The sequence below is a fragment of the Anarhichas minor genome, unplaced genomic scaffold (genome assembly GCF_050575085.1).
Source record: "Anarhichas minor isolate MPS153535 unplaced genomic scaffold, ASM5057508v1 ptg000089l, whole genome shotgun sequence".
NCBI lineage: Eukaryota > Metazoa > Chordata > Actinopteri > Perciformes > Anarhichadidae > Anarhichas > Anarhichas minor.
Window position 1 is genome coordinate 419,445 of NW_027466535.1, and position 12,497 is coordinate 431,941.

The 12,497-nt window shown below is 40.2% G+C and overlaps 1 protein-coding gene across 1 annotated transcript in view; it reads left to right on the top strand.

Annotated features, from left to right (window-relative positions):
- ptprt (protein tyrosine phosphatase receptor type T) overlaps positions 1-12,497 on the top strand; it is a 321,896-nt gene that overhangs the window by 85,582 nt on the left and 223,817 nt on the right. Inside the window, exons 3-7 of the mRNA XM_076082072.1 lie at positions 3,485-3,645; positions 3,787-3,897; positions 6,286-6,367; positions 8,395-8,510; positions 9,254-9,428. Coding sequence (XP_075938187.1) covers positions 3,485-3,645; positions 3,787-3,897; positions 6,286-6,367; positions 8,395-8,510; positions 9,254-9,428 — 645 coding nt within the window. The remainder of the gene's footprint in view (positions 1-3,484; positions 3,646-3,786; positions 3,898-6,285; positions 6,368-8,394; positions 8,511-9,253; positions 9,429-12,497) is intronic.

Consider the following 12,497-nt stretch of genomic DNA (forward strand, 5'->3'; position numbering starts at 1 on the left):
ACTATATACACACTATATACACACTATATACACTATACTAAACATACTATATACACTATACACACTATATACACACTATATACACACTATATACACTATACTATACATACTATATACACTATACACACTATATACACACTATATACACACTATATACACTATACTATACATACTATATACACTATACACACTATATACACACTATATACACACTATATACACACTATATACACACTATATACACACTATATACACTATACTATACATACTATATACACTATACACACTATATACACACTATATACACACTATATACACTATACTATACATACTATATACACTATACACACTATATACACACTATATACACACTATATACACTATACTATACATACTATACACACTATATACACACTATATACACTATACTATACACACTATACACACTATATACACACTATATACACACTATATACACTATACTATACATACTATATACACTATACACACTATATACACACTATATACACTATACTATACACACTATACACACTATACTATATACACACTATATACACTATACTATACACACTATATACACACTATATACACACAATATACACACTATATACGCTATACTATACACACTATATACACACTATATACACTATACTATACACACTATATACACACTATATACACACAATATACACACTATATACACTATACTATACACACTATATACACACTATATACACACACTATACACACTATATACACTATACTATACACACTATATACACACTATATACACACAATATACACACTATATACACTATACTATACACACTATATACACACTATATACACACACTATACACACTATATACACTATATACACTATATACACTATACTATACACACTATATACACACTATATACACACAATGTACACACTATATACACACTATACACACTATATACACACTATATACACTATACTATACATACTATATACACACAATATACACACTATATACACTATACTATACACACTATATACACACTATATACACACACTATACACACTATATACACTATATACACTATATACACTATACTATACACACTATATACACACTATATACACACAATGTACACACTATATACACACTATACACACTATATACACACTATATACACTATACTATACATACTATATACACACAATATACACACTATATACACTATACTATACACACTATACACACTATATACACTATACACACTATACTATACACACTATACTATACACACTATATACACACTATATACACTATACACACTATATACACTATACTATACACACTATACTATACACACTATACACTACACACTATATACACTATACACACTATATACACTATACACACTATACACACTATATACACTATACACACTATATACACACTATATATACTATACACACTATATACACACTATATACACACAATGTACACACTATATACACACTATACACACTATATACACACTATATACACTATACTATACATACTATATACACACACTATACACACTATACACACTATATACACTATACACACTATATACACACTATATATACTATACACACTATATACACACTATATACACACAATGTACACACTATATACACACTATACACACTATATACACACTATATACACTATACTATACATACTATATACACACAATATACACACTATATACACTATACTATACACACTATATACACACTATATACACACAATATACACACTATATACACTATACTATACACACTATATACACACTATATACACACACTATACACACTATATACACTATATACACTATATACACTATACTATACACACTATATACACACTATATACACACAATGTACACACTATATACACACTATACACACTATATACACACTATATACACTATACTATACATACTATATACACACAATATACACACTATATACACTATACTATACACACTATATACACACTATATACACACACTATACACACTATATACACTATATACACTATATACACTATACTATACACACTATATACACACTATATACACACAATGTACACACTATATACACACTATACACACTATATACACACTATATACACTATACTATACATACTATATACACACAATATACACACTATATACACTATACTATACACACTATACACACTATATACACTATACACACTATACTATACACACTATACTATACACACTATATACACACTATATACACTATACACACTATATACACTATACTATACACACTATACTATACACACTATACACTACACACTATATACACTATACACACTATATACACTATACACACTATACACACTATATACACTATACACACTATATACACACTATATATACTATACACACTATATACACACTATATACACTATACACACTATACACACTATATACACACTATATACACTATATACACTATACACACTATACACACTATATACACACTATATACACTATATACACTATACACACTATATACACTATACACACTATATACACTATACACACTATACACACTATATACACTATACACACTATATACACACTATATATACTATACACACTATATACACACTATATACACTATACACACTATACACACTATATACACACTATATACACTATATACACTATACACACTATACACACTATATACACACTATATACACTATATACACTATACACACTATATACACTATACACACTATATACACTATACACACTATACACACTATATACACACTATACACACATAAGATCAAATCTACATATGTCGTTACTTATGTTGGTAGTTATTAAGTTAAATATGTCAACATGAACTTTAGAACAAGCTACAACTCATCACAATGGTCAGTAAACAGCTTGAATGAACTTAAAAACAGAAAAAAGAATAAGAGCTTTATTCACAGTTACAGAGCACACGCACACGCACACACACACACACACACACACGCTTGATTCAGTATCTGTCCCTGGATGATGGCAGTGGGCCAGATGGAGCCGGTCGACCCATTAAAGCTCCGTCCTGAGTCATAAAGATGAGACTAAAACACTTAGATCTGGAGTCCACGGAGAAGATGTGTGTCTGTCTTGGTTCAGAACCCTCGGGGGGGTTTGATACGTTCAGACGCTGATATACAGATCCTGTAAATTAAACTGCTTCAGTTGTTTCTGCTCTTCTGAGGCGACAAATGTCAAAGATGGAGCGCAAACTTCTACCAACAGAGTTCACCTGAAACACATTCCACAGTTCAGTAACGGGGAGAAATGAGGGCGTGGTCTATAATACACAGACAAGTGGTGAACACGTCTGGTTCTGATCCTGGTCTAACTCCGGTCCCTGTCCTTGTAGGGTCCTTCGTGGTGGTGAACGCGTCGGGCCGGGCCTCGGGTCAGAAGGCTCACATCTACATGCCGACCCTGAAGGAGAACGACACCCACTGCATCGACTTCCTGTACTCGCTGTCCAGCCGGGACGGAGCGAGCCCCGGTACCCTCAACGTCTACATCAAGGTGTGTGTGTTCTAGAGACGCTGCTGAATGGTGTGAAAATCATCAGTAATGACGATGAATACAATAATTAGATATTAAAGTAAAATTCTCTCCACATGTGGAGTTATTCATACCTTTTTAATACTTCCTGTGTGGCTGCAGGTGAACGGAGGCGCTCAGGGAAACCCCGTCTGGAACGCCTCCGATACGGTTACTGAAGGCTGGGTGAAGGCCGAGCTGGCTGTGTCTACGTTCTGGCCCAACTCCTACCAGGTGACACACACACACAGACAGACACACAGACAGACACACACAGACACACACACACAGACAGACACACACACACACACACACACTCAGACACACACACACACTCAGACACAGACAGACACACACACACAGAGTCCATCATCATCCAGCAGAAGAGAACGATCCACATATTAAACTGTTAATGTCATTGAGATCTATGATGTCAGTGAGATATATGATGTCATGTATTTAATGGTTTAACCATCCTGCTTGAGGCTGTGTGACTTGTTAATTGTTTCCTCTAAAGTTAAATATGTCCTCTACTTTATGAGGTGATGGTGTTTGTTTTGATGCTTGTTGTGTTAAAGGTCCAATAATGAAAGTCTTCATCACAGATGTCCGTGCTGTGCTCTGTAATCCATCACGTTAATCAATGATCATGTGTGTGTAGCAGTGAGTCACAGCTTCAGGTGGTTTCATCACTAGGTAGAAAGACGACCAGCAGAACTCTTCACGTGTGTAGGTGTGTGTTTGTGTGTGTGAGGATGAAGGACAGAAACAACCCATAAACTCTTAACATTCTAACATTATGAACGATCTTCTATAACAGAGCTGCTGTGTCTTTTAGTTGTTATAACACTTATTTTATTTGAGTTATAAGACAAATCAATGCGGTTTATTTACACTAATAATTCAAACAAACCAACATATTGTTCATTCACAGGATAAAACACATTTCACATAAATGTGTTTTTTTAATCACTTCTAGTCCGTTTCCATGTCTGAACTGTAACATGATTTTTAATCATTGGACAAATTACTGCCAAAACTTTGGATAAAAACAAACATGGAGGACAATGAGATCACAGATGATCTTTATGAGCTGCAGTGAACTGATTATCATTTATTCAACACACAAAAACACATGGAGAGAGAAACGAAAGCTTCTGTAGCGTCTACAACCCGACATGAAGCAAAGAAAGAGAGCGAAGGCTTTAATATTCAACCTGAGTCCAGCTTCTACTGTTGAGCATCCTGTGTGTGACTGTGTGTGTGTGTGTGTGTGTGACTGTGTGTGTGTGACTGTGTGTGTGACTGTGTGTGTGTGTGTCTGTGTGTGTGTGTGTCTGTGTGTGTGTGACTGTGTGTGACTGTGTGTGTGTGTGTGTCTGTGTGTGTGTGTGTGTCTGTGTGTGTGTGTGACTGTGTGTGTGTGTCTGTGTGTGTGTGTCTGTGTGTGTGTGTGTCTGTGTGTGTGTGACTGTGTGTGACTGTGTGTGTGTGTGTGTCTGTGTGTGTGTGTGTGTCTGTGTGTGTGTGTGACTGTGTGTGTGTGACTGTGTGTGTGTGGGGGGGGGGGGGGGTCAAGAGTGCATGACCTCTTCCCTGCCTGTCACTCTGAGTGAAACCAAAGAGTGATGTGACGGAGGAGAGAGACAAAACAACAATTATAAAGAAGGAAATGAGAAGAACGGAGAGAGGAAGAAGAGAGGAAACGATGTAAAAGGAGAGAAGAGGGAGGGAGGGAGGAGGAGGAGGAGCAGCATATGTGGCATAAGGATGGAGACAGAAGGATGAAGAGAGAAGAGTTGCTGACTGTCACTGGATAAATTCCCCTGGGGTTTCCATATGAGCTTCACAGGGGCGTCAAGATGTTTTTATTTTAGTTTCAGTACTTTTAGAGAAAAGAGAGACTGATTCTTTTCTTCTGTGTCCCTCCCTCCCTTCCTTCCTCCCTTCCTCCCTCCCTCCCTCCCTTCCTTCCTCCCTCCACTCCCTTCCTTCCTCCCTCCCCTCCCTTCCTTCCTCCCTCCCTTCCTCCCCACTCCCTTCCTTCCTCCCTCCCTCCCTTCCTCCCTTCCTCCCTCCCTCCCTCCCTTCCTTCCTCCCTCCCCTCCCTTCCTTCCTCCCTCCCCTCCCTTCCTTCCTCCCTCCCTTCCTCCCCACTCCCTTCCTTCCTCCCTCCCCTCCCTTCCTTCCTTCCTCCCTTCCTCCCTCACTCCCTTCCTCCCTCCACTCCCTTCCTTCCTCCCTCCCCTCCCTTCCTCCCTCCACTCCCTTCCTTCATCCCTCCCTCCCTCCTTTCCTTCCTCCCTTCCTCCTTTGCTTCCTCCCTCCACTCCCTTCCTTCTGTCCTCCCTTCCTCTCTTTCTCCCTTCCTCCCTCCACTCCTCCCTTCCTTCATCCCTCCCTCCACTCCCTTCCTTCATCCCTCCCTCCCTCCCTTCCTTCCTCCCTCCACTCCCTCCCTCCCTCCCTTCCTTCCTCCCTCCACTCCCTTCCTTCTGTCCTCCCTTCCTCTCTTTCTCCCTTCCTCCCTCCACTCCCTTCCTTCCTCTCTTACTTCCTTCCTCCTTTGCTTCCTTCCTTCCTCTCTTACTTCCTCCCTTCCTTGCTTCCTTCCCCTCTCAGGTAATATTCGAAGCAGTTTCAGTTCAAGGTCATCCAGGTTTCATCGCCGTCGACGACATTCGAGTTCTGGCTCATCCGTGCCGTAAGTGTTGTGATGTTGACCCTCTATGCTGAGCATCATCTGTTTATAGCCACACACACACACACACACACACACACACACACACACACACAGACACAGACACACAGACAGGCTGTGTGGAGGACAGATTGTGTGAGGCCTGCAGACAGAGTGCACAGAGCCAGGATGAAGAAGAGTCTTGTTTGTGTGTGTGTGTCTGTGCCTCTGTGTGTATGTGTGTCTATCTCTGTTGTGTGTGTGTGTGTGTGTGTGTGTGTGTGTGTGTGTGTGTGTGTATGTGTGTGTCTATCTCTCTGTGTGTCTGTTTGTGTGTGTGTGTGTGTGTGTGTGTGTCTGTGTGTGTGTGTGTGTTTGTGTCTGTGTGTGTGTGTTTGTGTGTGTGTGTGTCTGTGTGTGTGTGTCTGTGTGTGTGTTTGTGTCTGTGTGTGTGTGTTTGTGTGTGTGTGTGTCTGTGTGTGTGTGTCTGTGTGTGTGTGTGTGTGTCTGTGTGTGAGTCTGTGTGTGTGTGTCTGTGCCTCTGTGTGTGTGTGTGTGTGTGTGTGTGTGAGTCTGTGTGTGTGTGTGTGTCTGTGTGTGTGTGAGTCTGTGTGTGTGTGTCTGTGCCTCTGTGTGTGTGTGTGTCCTACTTACCTCTCTGCTCTGTAACTCGCTCACATTCTCTCCATCTGTCCTCATTAGAACATCAAGTCTTCCTTCACTTCTTTAAACTCGTCTCAGATTCTCCGTCTGCTTCTTCTCATGTTTCCTTCAACACTTTGTTTCAGATCGTTTGTGTCAATCTTCTCGTCTTCTTTTCATGTTTCTGTCTTTCCATCAGTCTCTTCTCTTTTTTTTTTACTGTTCTCTGATCAGCTGACACAGAACACCAAGCTGTGCCAATCAGTAATCAGATTACTCAAAGTGAGAGTGGAGTATAAAGTATAAAACACTAATGTGAGATCATGTTTAGAGACAAGGAGGAAGAAGAAGAATGTACAAATAAAGAAACTTTATATCTATAAGTTCCCGAGGTTTGTAACAACGTGACGGTTAGCATCAGAGGGAGTTAGCATGAGGAGAGAAGGACGCCTTCTGCGTTTGACTTCTGTTTGTCTGCAGACCAAAGTCATCCAGACCTGAAGGAACTGGATCCCTGTTGTTGGGTCGTGGGTTTGAGGGTTTGAGGGGTTTGAGGGTTTTAAGGTTTTAGGGTTTTAAGGTTTGAGGGTTTGAGGGTTTTAAGGTTTGAGGGTTTTAGGGTTTTAAGGTTTGAGGGTTTTAGGGTTTGACGGTTTTAGGGTTTTAAAGTTTGAGGGTTTTAAGGTTTGAGGGTTTGAGGGTTTTAGGTTTTAGGGTTTTAAGGTTTGAGGGTTTTAGGGTTTTAAGGTTTGAGGGTTTTAAGGTTTGAGGGTTTTAGGGTTTTAAGGTTTTAGGGTTTGAGGGTTTTAGGTTTTAGGGTTTTAAGGTTTGAGGGTTTTAGGGTTTTAAGGTTTGAGGGTTTTAAGGTTTGAGGGTTTTGGGGTTTTAAGGTTTTAGGGTTTTAAGGTTTGAGGGTTTTAGGGTTTTAAGGTTTGAGGGTTTTAAGGTTTGAGGGTTTGAGGGTTTTAGGGTTTTAAGGTTTGAGGATTTTAAGGTTTGAGGGTTTTAAGGTTTTAGGGTTTTAAGGTTTGAGGGTTTTAAGGTTTTAGGGTTTGAGGGTCAGCGTGGATCCACCACGTCTTCAGTGACAACATGGACTCCTTCACAGCTTGAAGACAAGATGAATATTAGCTCAGAAAACTTGAAGACCTTTTCACACAGAATGAATTTAATTTTTTTAAAGTTGTGTTGTCGTGCCATAAATCAGAATGAGACCATAAAAAAAGCTGCAGTCAGCATCGTCAGCAGATTTAAAGGTTAAAAAGCAAAAGCAATGGTTCTAAATCTGTTCTGAGATCATGCAGATATCATCCCAACTAAATTGGTTCACATAAAAACTACATTTGAATCTGCTTTATTTGTACAGAACATCGTACGTGAATGTTAACGGAGTGTTTTCTGTGCTGCAGGTAAAGCTCCTCACTTCCTGCGTCTGCAGAACGTGGAGGTCAACGTGGGTCAGAACGCTACGTTTCAGTGCACCGCCGGAGGGAAATGGTCTCAGCACGATAAACTCTGGCTGCAGGTCAGTTCTTCTTATCAGTACACGCAGAACTTTAACAAATACATGTCCACATACTCTAAAATACTGTGATTACTGACAATAACTCTGAAAATATGAAGAATATAAAGCTGACTGGAATAACTCTTCTTTGTAAAGGGAAGTAGTAATAATCATAAAAAGATAAAAAAATGAAAGCACACTGTGTTGAACATCCCCAGCTTCCCCGCTCTATTTCAGAACTGATTAAAAGTCCCTGTTCTGATCTGGACCGATGACTCCATATCTGTACAAGTGTGTTTGTGTGTGTGTGTGTGTGTGTGTGTGTGTGGGTGTGTGTGTGCGCGCGCATCCAGGCATACACACTCAATCTAGTTTACATGTGCTCTGGCAGCATGTTCTCCGAGCACCGAGAGCTGCAGTGTTCAGTAATAAGACCGGTGACCCTGCTGTCTGCTGGTCTGTTGGGGGAAACATGTTCCTTCAAATTGGCAGAAAATACCACAGAAGAAGAAGAAGAAGAAGAAGATTGGATGTGGAGATGTGGGCTCATGACTGTGATGTGATTTTAAAAGTGTGAACTGATGAAAACCTGAAATCCTTTAGAAACTCTGAGCCCTGATTGGCTGAGCTCACTGGAGTCTTTTCTCTCTAATGATAAGATCACCGTGGACCAACATTAAAGTCTTTGTGAACGTTCCTTAAGCACCTGCAGCTCTGAAAATAACTAATGCATGACGGTCTGGTCTTTTTTCCCCATCATGCAGCAGTGGAACGGCAGAGACACGGCGCTGATGGTGACCCGGGTGGTGAACCACCGACGTTTCTCTGCGACCGTCAGCGTCGGCGACACGGCTCAGCGCAGCACCAGCCGGTACCGCTGCGTCATCCGGTCGGACGGAGGGTCGGGGGTGTCCAACTACGCCGACCTCATCGTTAAAGGTTTGTTCTGATCTTCATCTTCTTGATGTTCCTCCACATGAACCTCAGTGAGGAGGAGGAGGAGGAGGAGGAGAACCACAGCCCAGAGAGCCGGAGTGCTTGTGATGAATTTAAAAGAAGAGCGGCGCTTGACACATCTGATCAGTGCTGATGCAATAAAGTGGGACAACTTCTTTCATGGGGAAGTGAGAAACAAGTGTGTGTGTGTGTGTGTGTGTGTGTGTGTGTGTGTGTGTGTGTGTGTGTGTGTGTGTGTGTGTGTGTGTGTGGTTGGCTGCTGCTCATTAGTGCTGTGAGAATGCTGAGGACAGAATACTGAACAGACTTCAGATCAGTGACTAGAACTCCCAATGAGCCTCCTTTCTCTCCTTTCTCTCTCTCTCTCTCTATTTCTGTCATGTTCTCGTCTTTTCTCTCAACGTTTGGGATCGATTTGTTCATTTAAAAGAAATCAAAACATTTTGTTAAACGCAAAGGATATTTTAGAGGTTCCTGTGAGTTCAGCAGTAGTTCAGCATGTCTACAGGGATCTTTTTCCTCCTACAACCCTTTGGCTGTGCACTGTTTTAGTTTCTAAATGTGTTCTAAAGACTTTCTAAAGTCGTTCTAAAGACCTTCTGTAGACATTCTAAAGACCTTCTAAAGTCGTTCTAAAGACCTTCTGTAGACATTCTAAAGACATTCTAAAGACCTTCTAAAGTCGTTCTAAAGACATTCTAAAGACCTTTTAAAGTTGTTCTAAAGACATTCTAAAGACCTTCTAAAGTTGTTCTAAAGACTTTCTAAAGTCGTTCTAAAGACCTTCTGTAGACCTTCTAAAGACCTTCTAAAGTCGTTCTAAAGACCTTCTAAAGACCTTCTAAAGACCTTCTAAAGTCGTTCTAAAGACATTCTAAACACATTCTAAAGACCTTCTAAAGACCTTTTAAAGTTGTTCTAAAGACATTCTGTAGACCTTCCAAAGTTGTTCTAAAGACATTCTAAAGACCTTCTAAAGTTGTTCTAAAGACCTTCTAAAGTTGTTCTAAAGACCAGGAGCCAATACCCGACACAGAACTATGTTTTACATGTTGCACTAGTAATCAATGTGCTTTGTAATGGAACTGCAATAAAAACACAGTAGGACAAGAAAATCAGAGAATACATGATGATAAATATAGTCATTTAAATAAATGATCTTCAATAATAATCAAAAGCAGTCCTCTCCTTCCTCTTCCTCATTGCTCTTCCACCCCTCTCTGTCCCTTTGTGAGAACATTTACATCCTGTGAAGTGATGAAGAACATGAAGCTCTTCATCACTTGGTTACATCGATGCTGTGAGGAAGTCATCACCTTGTTGTTTGGTCTTTGATAGAATTACAGAATCACAGCTCTCTGTGGTTGTCACACTGAATTACATTCCTTTACCTCTTTCTATTGCACACTCAGGTTACATTCCTTTACCTCTTTCTATTGGACACTCAGGTTACATTCCTTTACCTCTTTCTATTGCGCACTGAGGTTACATTCCTTTACCTCTTTCTATTGCACACTCAGGTTACATTCCTTTACCTCTTTCTATTGCGCACTGAGGTTACATTCCTTTACCTCTTTCTATTGCACACTCAGGTTACGTTCCTTTACCTCTTTCTATTGCGCACTGAGGTTACATTCCTTTACCTCTTTCTATTGCACACTCAGGTTACGTTCCTTCACCTCTTTCTATTGCACACTGAGGATTACGTTCCTTTACCTCTTTCTATTGCACACTCAGGTTACATTCCTTTACCTCTTTCTATTGCACACTGAGGTTACATTCCTTTACCTCTTTCTATTGCACACTCAGGTGACATTCCTTTACCTCTTTCTATTGCGCACTGAGGTTACATTCCTTTACCTCTTTCTATTGCACACTCAGGTTACGTTCCTTCACCTCTTTCTATTGCACACTGAGGTTACGTTCCTTTACCTCTTTCTATTGCACACTCAGGTTACGTTCCTTTACCTCTTTCTATTGCACACTCAGGTTACGTTCCTTTACCTCTTTCTATTGCACACTCAGGTTACATTCCTTTACCTCTTTCTATTGCACACTCAGGTTACATTCCTTTACCTCTTTCTATTGCACACTCAGGTTACATTCCTTTACCTCTTTCTATTGCGCACTGAGGTTACATTCCTTTACCTCTTTCTATTGCACACTCAGGTTACGTTCCTTTACCTCTTTCTATTGCACACTCATGTTACGTTCCTTCACCTCTTTCTATTGCACACTCAGGTTACGTTCCTTCACCTCTTTCTATTGCACACTGAGGTTACATTCCTTTACCTCTTTCTATTGCACACTCAGGTGACATTCCTTTACCTCTTTCTATTGCGCACTGAGGTTACATTCCTTTACCTCTTTCTATTGCACACTCAGGTTACGTTCCTTTACCTCTTTCTATTGCACACTCAGGTTACGTTCCTTCACCTCTTTCTATTGCACACTCAGGTTACGTTCCTTCACCTCTTTCTATTGCACACTGAGGTTAGGTTCCTTTACCTCTTTCTATTGCACACTCAGGTTACATTCCTTTACCTCTTTCTATTGCACACTCAGGTTACGTTCCTTTACCTCTTTCTATTGCACACTCAGGTTACATTCCTTTACCTCTTTCTATTGCACACTCAGGTTACATTCCTTTACCTCTTTCTATTGCGCACTGAGGTTACATTCCTTTACCTCTTTCTATTGCACACTCAGGTTACGTTCCTTTACCTCTTTCTATTGCACACTCAGGTTACGTTCCTTCACCTCTTTCTATTGCACACTGAGGTTACGTTCCTTCACCTCTTTCTATTGCACACTGAGGTTACGTTCCTTTACCTCTTTCTATTGCACACTGAGGTTACGTTCCTTTACCTCTTTCTATTGCACACTGAGGTTACATTCCTTTACCTCTTTCTATTGCACACTCAGGTTACATTCCTTTACCTCTTTCTATTGCACACTCAGGTTACGTTCCTTTACCTCTTTCTATTGCACACTCAGGTTACGTTCACACAGAATGGAATGTGGCTGCTGAATAGAGATCTGATTCAATAA